The 8,087-nt window shown below is 47.0% G+C and overlaps 2 protein-coding genes across 2 annotated transcripts; both read left to right on the forward strand.

Annotated features, from left to right (window-relative positions):
- The first annotated feature begins 2,268 nt into the window (after positions 1 to 2,268).
- Positions 2,269 to 4,184, forward strand: LOC127300097 (tyrosine--tRNA ligase, chloroplastic/mitochondrial). Its single transcript, XM_051330176.1, has one exon. The coding sequence runs from the start codon at positions 2,352 to 2,354 to the stop codon at positions 3,879 to 3,881; it is 1,530 nt and encodes a 509-aa protein (XP_051186136.1). The 5' UTR covers positions 2,269 to 2,351; the 3' UTR covers positions 3,882 to 4,184.
- Positions 4,185 to 5,011: 827 nt separating this feature from the next.
- Positions 5,012 to 7,658, forward strand: LOC127300108 (uncharacterized). The gene is made up of 5 exons (XM_051330188.2): positions 5,012 to 5,362; positions 5,487 to 5,535; positions 5,630 to 5,727; positions 6,406 to 6,722; positions 6,821 to 7,658. The coding sequence occupies exons 1-5, from the start codon at positions 5,325 to 5,327 to the stop codon at positions 7,456 to 7,458; spliced, it is 1,140 nt and encodes a 379-aa protein (XP_051186148.1). The 5' UTR covers positions 5,012 to 5,324; the 3' UTR covers positions 7,459 to 7,658.
- Positions 7,659 to 8,087: the final 429 nt, after the last annotated feature.

Genomic DNA, 8,087 nt, shown 5'->3' on the forward strand with positions numbered 1-8,087 from the left:
TTAAAAAAAAGTGGATGGAAGGAGAATCCACATCTTTTTGTTTTTTTTGAGAAAAACCACACGCTTTATTAAACTTCAATAATCATAGGTACAACGTGCAGATCAGGTGGACTGTCCAGCCACATATATCGACCTGGAGCCAAACTAGAATTTTTTTTTTGCCAGGTTGTGAGCCTCTCTATTAAATTCTCTCCTCTCATGCTTAATTAAAACCTCCTCAAATAAAAAAACCATAGCTTGAATTTCTCTAATGATAGCACTTAATGACTCCTAGTGCCTTGCATGATAGTTTCAATAACTCCACTACAATCAGAGCTCACCTCAATCCTCCTCGCACCAATGTCTTGCGCTAGAGATGATTGAAGTTCTTGACAGGGCTCTATTGCTTTTCAGTCACAAGTGTCGAAAGTTTCAGATCATTGAGATAGTTTGTTACAAAACTGAATATAGATAAAGGGCTATGGAATAGGCCCTCATGAATGGCCTTTCTTCTTGTTGTCCATATCGCCCAAATGATGACCAATACCTTGATGAAATCTTCATGACTTAGTTTCTCGATCAAGTGGAAGATCCAATGCTTAGCATCTCTAGTATTGTGGGCCGTGAGATGTTCCGCTAGCTCTTCATTGATTAGTGCCCACACACTCCTTGCCATCAAACATTCAATCAAGGAGTGCTTCCGAAAATCTATCACACCATGGCAGATTGCGAACATGCTAGATCTCTCCATATTGCGATGGTATAGAACATCCCCAGTTGGGATAGATTGCAAAGACAAGCGTCAAGCAAAATTTCTTATATTTTAGGGGATCTTTGTTTCCACAATTTTGACCACATCTTACCATCTCTCTCCGAGCTAGAATGGCCTGAACTTTCATCAATCCAGTCACCTCTTCGTTTCTTCAGGTTAACTAACATTATGCATGCTGACATGACAGAAAAAACTCAAGTCCGTTCAAAATTTCAAGCCCAAAAATCTTCTTGCATCCTGGTGCTTATTGGAATCGACTCAATCAACTCAACATCCATGGGATAAAAGAACTCTTAGAGACACTCATGGTTCCATTTTCCTTCTGTATTATTGATAAGTTCGCTCACTAGCCTCGGTGAACCATTATTTTTAAGGCATAAGGGCGCAAACATTCATCTCCTGGCAACCAGTTATGCTGCCAAATCTTTGTCTCTTTCCATCTCCTATCCGACGAATCAACCCCAACATCAGAGTATCTCTTCCTTCTTTTACGGCTCTCCACACTTAGGATGGTGTAGAGCCCACAGTTGCATCTAGAAAGTCTCCATTGGGGTAGTAGACAACCTTTAGGATCTGTGCACATAGCGTGTTAGGACTTTCTAAAATTGTCGAAGCTTGCCTTGCAAGCAACACAAGGTTGAAAAGATCCATGTCTCTAAATCCAAGGGCACCAGAATGTTTGGGCATCGTCATCAGCTCCCAAGACACCCAACAGGTTTTCCTCTTCCCTATTTTACTTCCCCACCAAAAGTTTCTTATGAGTGAATTAATATGATCACACAAACCCTTTGGCAGCTTAAAACATGACATTGAGAATGTAGGGATAGATTGAGTTAGTGATTTGATAAGTAGCTCTTTTCCACCAACCGATATAATTAGTTCGATCCAACCTTGGACTCGTTTCCACACTCTATGCTTCAAATATTTAAAAACCTCATTCTTGCATTTCCTCACATCCAATGGCATTCCCAAATACTTCTCAGATAAAGATTCATTCTGAACATTTAGGATCCCTTTTATTTCCTCCCGAGTCACATTAGAACATCCTTTGCTGAAATGATTTGAAGACTTATTCAAATTCACCTTATGAGTTATGACCCGGAGCTCTACTATACTTCTCCAAAATCTCTATGATCTCATGAGCACCTTCAGTATTAGCTGCAAGAAACATCAAACTATCATCTGCAAATAAAAGACGGTTTACTCAGGAAGCCGTAGGCGCCACTTGGATGCCACGCAAGTTTTGTGAAATTCCCCTCCTTTTCAACATGCATGATAGTCCTTCCGCTGTGAGCAGAAATAAGTATGGTGATATAGGATCTTGTTGCCTCAAACCACGATAAGGTTTAAACTCCTCCGTTCTTGATCCATTGAAAAGCACAGAAAAAGAAACAAAAGTGACACTTCTCATCACGGATGCCACCCACCTAGGATGAAAGTGACACTAGCAGCTCGGCCCACAAAGAGCCCATAAAGTCTAAGGAGTGAGATCCAATGTGGCTGGTGCTCATGTGGACCCATACGGCGAGTGGTTACTCATCGTCAACCCCTATCAACAGCTCGAGGCCCAGAACCCCAACTCCGCCTCCTCCCCCCCACGATGGCTTCCGCCGCCATGGCCGCCTCTACCAGAACCTTGCTCCGTCCGCACCGCCTGCTCCTCCTCCCCGACCCCCGCCGCCGCCGCCTCTCCGCCACTGCCGCGGCTTCCGCAAACGCCGTAACCACGACCGTCCGGCGCAGCGTGGTGGACGTTCTCCGGGAGCGCGGGCTCCTGGAGGCTACCACATCCGAGACTCTCGGTTCGTCGGCCACCGGGGAGCATCAGCTGCTCAAGGCCTACTGCGGCTTCGACCCCACGGCTGAGAGTCTGCACCTCGGCAACCTCATCGGTCTCGTGGCTCTCTCCTGGTTCCGCCGCTGCGGCCACACCGCTGTCGCGCTCGTCGGCGGCGCCACCGGCCGCGTAGGAGATCCCTCCGGAAAGAGCGCCGAGCGCCCTGATCTCGACCTCGCCGCCGTCATCGCCAACTCCGACGCTATCAAGGCCCTCGTCGCTCAGATCCTCGGCCGCGCTCCCGTGTCATCTCATCATGCTCAATCCGGTAAAAGCGCAATCTTGGACCAAAATGAGCATGCTCTCGCCAGTTCCGGCCAGGGTTTATCAGATAATCTGGACAATGTAGGCCAAAATATTGGTTCCTTTGTGATCTTGGACAACTACGACTGGTGGAAGGACATCACACTGCTTGATTTCCTCAGGGAGGTGGGCAAGTATGCGCGTGTAGGGACGATGATTGCCAAGGAGAGTGTGAAGAAGCGGCTCAATTCAGAGGAAGGCATGAGCTACACTGAGTTCACCTACCAGCTTCTCCAGGGCTACGACTTCTTGTACATGTTCAAGAACATGGGTGTCAATGTGCAGATTGGGGGTAGCGATCAGTGGGGAAACATCACCGCAGGAACCGACTTGATTCGCAAAATTCTCCAGGTCGAGGGGGCGCATGGTCTGACCTTCCCACTCTTGCTCAAGAGCGATGGGACCAAGTTTGGCAAGTCGGAGGATGGGGCAATTTGGCTCTCATCAAAGATGCTCTCCCCGTACAAGTTCTACCAGTACTTCTACTCAGTGCCGGATGTTGACGTCGTAAGGTTTATGAAAATCCTGACGTTCGTGAGCTTGGATGAGATTCAGGAGCTGGAAGAGTCGATGAAGAAGCCTAGCTATGTGCCAAACACGGTTCAAAGGAGGCTTGCGGAAGAGGTGACACGCTTCGTCCATGGCGAGGAGGGATTGCAGGAGGCCCTGAAGGCAACCGAGGCCTTGCGGCCTGGGGCGCAGACAGAACTGGACTCGCAAACAATTGAGGGGATAGCAGATGGTGTACCCTCATGCTCTTTACCATACGACCAAGTACTGAAGTCTCCCCTTGTTGATCTTGCTGCCTCAACAGGTTTGCTCGCTAGCAAGTCAGCGGTTAAGCGGCTTATTAAGCAAGGTGGTCTCTACTTAAATAACACCAAGATTGATAGCGAGGATAAGTTGATCGAGGAAAGTGATATAGTTGACGGGAAGGTGCTGCTGCTATCTGCTGGAAAGAAGAACAAGATGGTTGTGCGTATATCTTGATTGTTCTAACTTGTTTGTGGTTCTTCATATTTTTACCGACAAGGAGAAGAAGTAACAGCACGAGCTCTGTATTCAGATTAGCTGTCGGCGAACATACAAATTGCTTTATTGGAAAATGCTATACCAATTTTTTTGTTACCTAATCCTTTTATCAGAGCTTTTGGTGTGTTATGCTGGTTGCTGCTAGTGGCATTGGTTTGTTTTGTCATGTTATGAGATCAATTTCTCCCGCCATCCAAGGGGTTGGATATTCTTGCTTGGTTGGCTTTTGAGTTTGGATTAGTGCCAGTTTGTGTGTCAGTATCTTTGGTGGTGCAATCCTTTTGACATTTCTTGTACTGCAGCCACTGCTTCAGTTTCTCTCAAGTCTCAGCAACCCCACATTCACTATCTGGTGACATCGCTGAAAGTTTTGTGTTCCGAGAAAATATAGTACTACATAATAAGGATCATAGACCAAATTATCTGCAAATCCATGTAAGTTGCAGGTTGCTGGGGCGTCATCAATCAATGTGGTTGTTGGTACAATTTCCTAATGTCTGCTTTTCGTTGAATTGAGGGTTTCTTCCTGCCATGGGCTTAAGGGGAGCTCATCCTATTGAATATTTAAGTTGAAAGCTCTAATTAGCACTACTACGTGTCTGCAGTTGTACCATACAGATATGTTTCAATACCAACAGAGAGGAACTTGTGTGAAACCAATGTTGTATTCGTATGCACTAACATTGAAGAGATATTTCCTATCTATTTATTTGAGGGGCTTTACAAACGGATATGCGATTGAAATACATGTACAGAACGTGGGGGTTGAGATAGTTTATGGATTGTATTGTAAGAAAAGGTTATGTAGTGTATCTGTGGGTTCCTGCGGAACTAAGCCAGGGAATGAAAATACATGTGAACTAATGGTGTATGCAGAATGTTTTCATTTATTTGCGGATTCAAAGAGATAAGTACTAGTAGTACAATACATGTAACATGATTGCGTTTGTTTTGTTTTCTTTTTGGATTGCGTTAGAGACGAAACTTATTTGCATAGGCAGTTGCTTCCAAGGGGTTTTGTTTGTGGTTGTGCCTGACGGCGACCAGAAGGTTGCTGCAAACGGAAACCATACGGCTGCAGCAAGCAACCCCGGGTCGGGGTCCAACAAGAGGCTTAACTCGATTATTATTCCGCTTGGCTCCCCCTCTCCATCAGAGTCCTCTGCACTCCACGCCACGCCACGCAGATATAGGAGGAGGAGAGGAGATACTCCTGCGCAAGAAAGAAGTTGAAGGGGGGAGAGAGAGAGAGAGTCATTATCCAGTACTGAATCCTGAATCCCGCTTGCTTTTTATTCCAGGGCACTGCTCCCCGACGGGTTTCCTTGCCCCGTCTGTTCGTGATCCAAAACCCCGACGAGCTCGCTCGCCTGGTCCTGCTGTTACGCCCGCCTCCAGGACATGGCCAAGCCACGGCGGAGCAGATTCTCCTTTGCTGGGTACAGAGCTACACATCGATATCACATCCGCCATAGTTTTGCTTGGCTTGTTCTTCTTTGGTTTCTTTTTTCGCCATTGACCCTGCGTGTCTGTAATGGAACTTGTTTCTTGGTTCTTGGCTAGGTGGGGCGGCTGCTTCGGAGGCAAAGCTCGGGGGAAGGTGCTAGCCGAGGTAGGAATCGCTGACTCGCTGTACCTATGGTTTTCTTTTGTTTCATGTTTCATGGAGCATTAGAGCTGAGATGATCGATGGTTTGGGGTTGCAGGAAGAGTACCCGGTGAAGCTCCACATCTACGATCTCAGCCAGGGGATGGCGCGGCAGCTCTCGACGACAGGCCTCGGCAAGCCTATCGACGCAATCTGGTGAGCATCCATGAATCTTGGACATTGTTTTTCTTCCTCCTGGCCGGCATGAGCCGAATATTGTTCAAGTCATGAACACGGCATGGCCGCGTCCCACTTTTGCTCTAGGTTAGTCACATCGTAGTTGCCGTGCAAACTCCCTGATGATGTCAAGTTTGGTTAGCTACGTACGCATGCCGTTTTCAACATGTCAACGCATGTTTACCTCTCTGAATAGTTGTTTTAAGCGTACTGCTCGTTCTTTGGAGTCTTGGAGAACTGATAGGTGGACTCTGTCTGTAGCATGTATTTCAGGAGCACGCTTGTCCCTGCACAATGCATATTCTATACCCAACAAACTAGAAACTGCAGTCTTCTTCTACAAACGCTGAGGTTTTGGCGTTGACTCTGTTTCGCATATACATCAGCTGTCATTTTGTAGCATCTGCTGGTTATACAGTGCATCCACAAGAATCTGGTGGCATCATTTTGTTTCATATTCCTGCTCATCAGTTCTCTGAAAAACCCTTGCACCAAATTTTTCACTATAAAAACTATGCATACTATACATTGCACAAGATGAAACTCCAGGCGTTCCCTCAAGTTGCGGGAATCCGATTAATCACCTTCACTGGTGCGCTTAATAAATTACAAATATCACAACCTCCACTCTTGATATTGCTGACAATATCATCACAGGCATACAGGGGTGGTGGTTTATGGCAAAGAGTATTACTTTGGTGGAGGCATCCAACAAGATAACCCTAGAAGAACACCATACGGGACCCCTGTCCGAGTAGAAGATTTCGGGGTCACACATGTTGCCAAGGAGGCCTTTGAGGACTTCCTGCTGGAGATTGGGCCGCGCTACACTCCTGAGACCTATAGTATCCTCAACAACAACTGCAACCACTTCAGCAATGAGGCGGTGAAGTTCCTTGTTAGTTCCACGGTTCCAGCTTACATCCTCGACCAGCCTAAAGAAGCGATGAACACCCCGATTGGTGCCTTGATACGTAAGTACTCTTCCTCTTGTTAGCCGTTCCCGGTTAAGAATTTGAATTTTGCAGCAACCGTCATGTACCAATGGAAATTTTGCTCTTTGATTTTCCAGTGCCGATGATTCAGGGGCTGGAGACAACATTGAGAGCTGGAGTTGCTCCCCAGCCTTCCCAGTTTGTGCCTGCTCCTGCAGCAGCGATGCAAACACAGCCATCCTCAGATAAAATTCAGATCCAGTCGAAATCAGTCGATGCTGACAAAACAGGTGATGGCAAGAAAACTGGCGATGGCAATGAGATCATCCCACCTACGGCGCAACCTACTCCAGAAGCAGAGAAGCAGGAGCAACCTTCCATGAATAGCGTCAAGAGCCAGTCGAGATCAATCTCTGCTGACAAAACAAGCATTGCGAAAGCAATGGATGATGACAGCGGGATTATTCCACCAACAGCACAACCTGATCCGACAACAGCAAAGCAGACAGAACCTACCTCTGATAGCATTCAGATCCAGACAACGGAAGATGAAAGTGGGGTCATCATCCCACCCGCTGTGCAACCAGTAGCAGAAGCAGCAACGGTGGCACAGGACCCCCTCGTGGTGGCAAAGAACCAGGTGCAAGAAGAGATAAAGCTGGAGTTCGCAGCCATCATGGCGACAGGTGCCACAAAGGCCGGTGAGGCGGCGGCCCTCGCAATGCGGAGGGTCATGGAGCGGCACGGGCTGCGGCGCACCGCCATTGTGCAGTGAGGGTAGAACAACTATACTCTTGTACACAGAGAAGGAAGCTGAAGGTGCAATTCTACCATGTCAAATACACTTGTCTGCTTAAGGTGCACACGGTTATGGTCCTGTGGACGATCCGGGATCACCTTTCCTAGGTTAGTTTACAGCCAAACAATGTATAGTGATGTGGAACATCCAAACTGCGAGCATGCTCTTCTTACATATGACTGGTATGCTATTGCTGATACCCAGAACAACATCTACCATATCAAACGGAAGAATTAAGCGACGAAAAAACTACTAGCACTCCGAGATTTAATCCTAGGGAATCACTGGATCAAAAGAAAAATTCGATCCAGCAATAATTGATGAACACAAACACTAGTAGCGTGAACCACATGAAGGCAATACTATACTGCAATGGCATCATCATTGGGAACATAACTTGTACAGATCTCATCATTCTCTGATCATTAGCACCAAATTCTACTTAGTAGTTAGTACATCATAGGCTTAAGCTGTAACTAATCAGACTCGAGACGACCAGAAGGGATTTATCTACACTTACACAAATCAACGCCTTCGCCGGCGGCCTCCTCACCTCGTCGTCGCCCACGCCGCGAGTTGCGCCGGGTTCACCACTCCGGGCACGC

This window comes from Lolium perenne, chromosome 1 (assembly GCF_019359855.2).
Source record: "Lolium perenne isolate Kyuss_39 chromosome 1, Kyuss_2.0, whole genome shotgun sequence".
Taxonomy (NCBI): domain Eukaryota; kingdom Viridiplantae; phylum Streptophyta; class Magnoliopsida; order Poales; family Poaceae; genus Lolium; species Lolium perenne.

Coding starts and splice junctions, on each gene's coding strand:
- LOC127300097 (XM_051330176.1), top strand. CDS start 2,352: ATGGCTTCCGCCGCCATGGCCGCCTCTACCAGAACCTTGCTCCGTCCG.
- LOC127300108 (XM_051330188.2), top strand. CDS start 5,325: ATGGCCAAGCCACGGCGGAGCAGATTCTCCTTTGCTGG. Junction 5,363..5,486: donor AGCAGATTCTCCTTTGCTGG/GTACAGAGCTAC, acceptor GTTCTTGGCTAG/GTGGGGCGGCTGCTTCGGAG. Junction 5,536..5,629: donor GGGGGAAGGTGCTAGCCGAG/GTAGGAATCGCT, acceptor TTGGGGTTGCAG/GAAGAGTACCCGGTGAAGCT.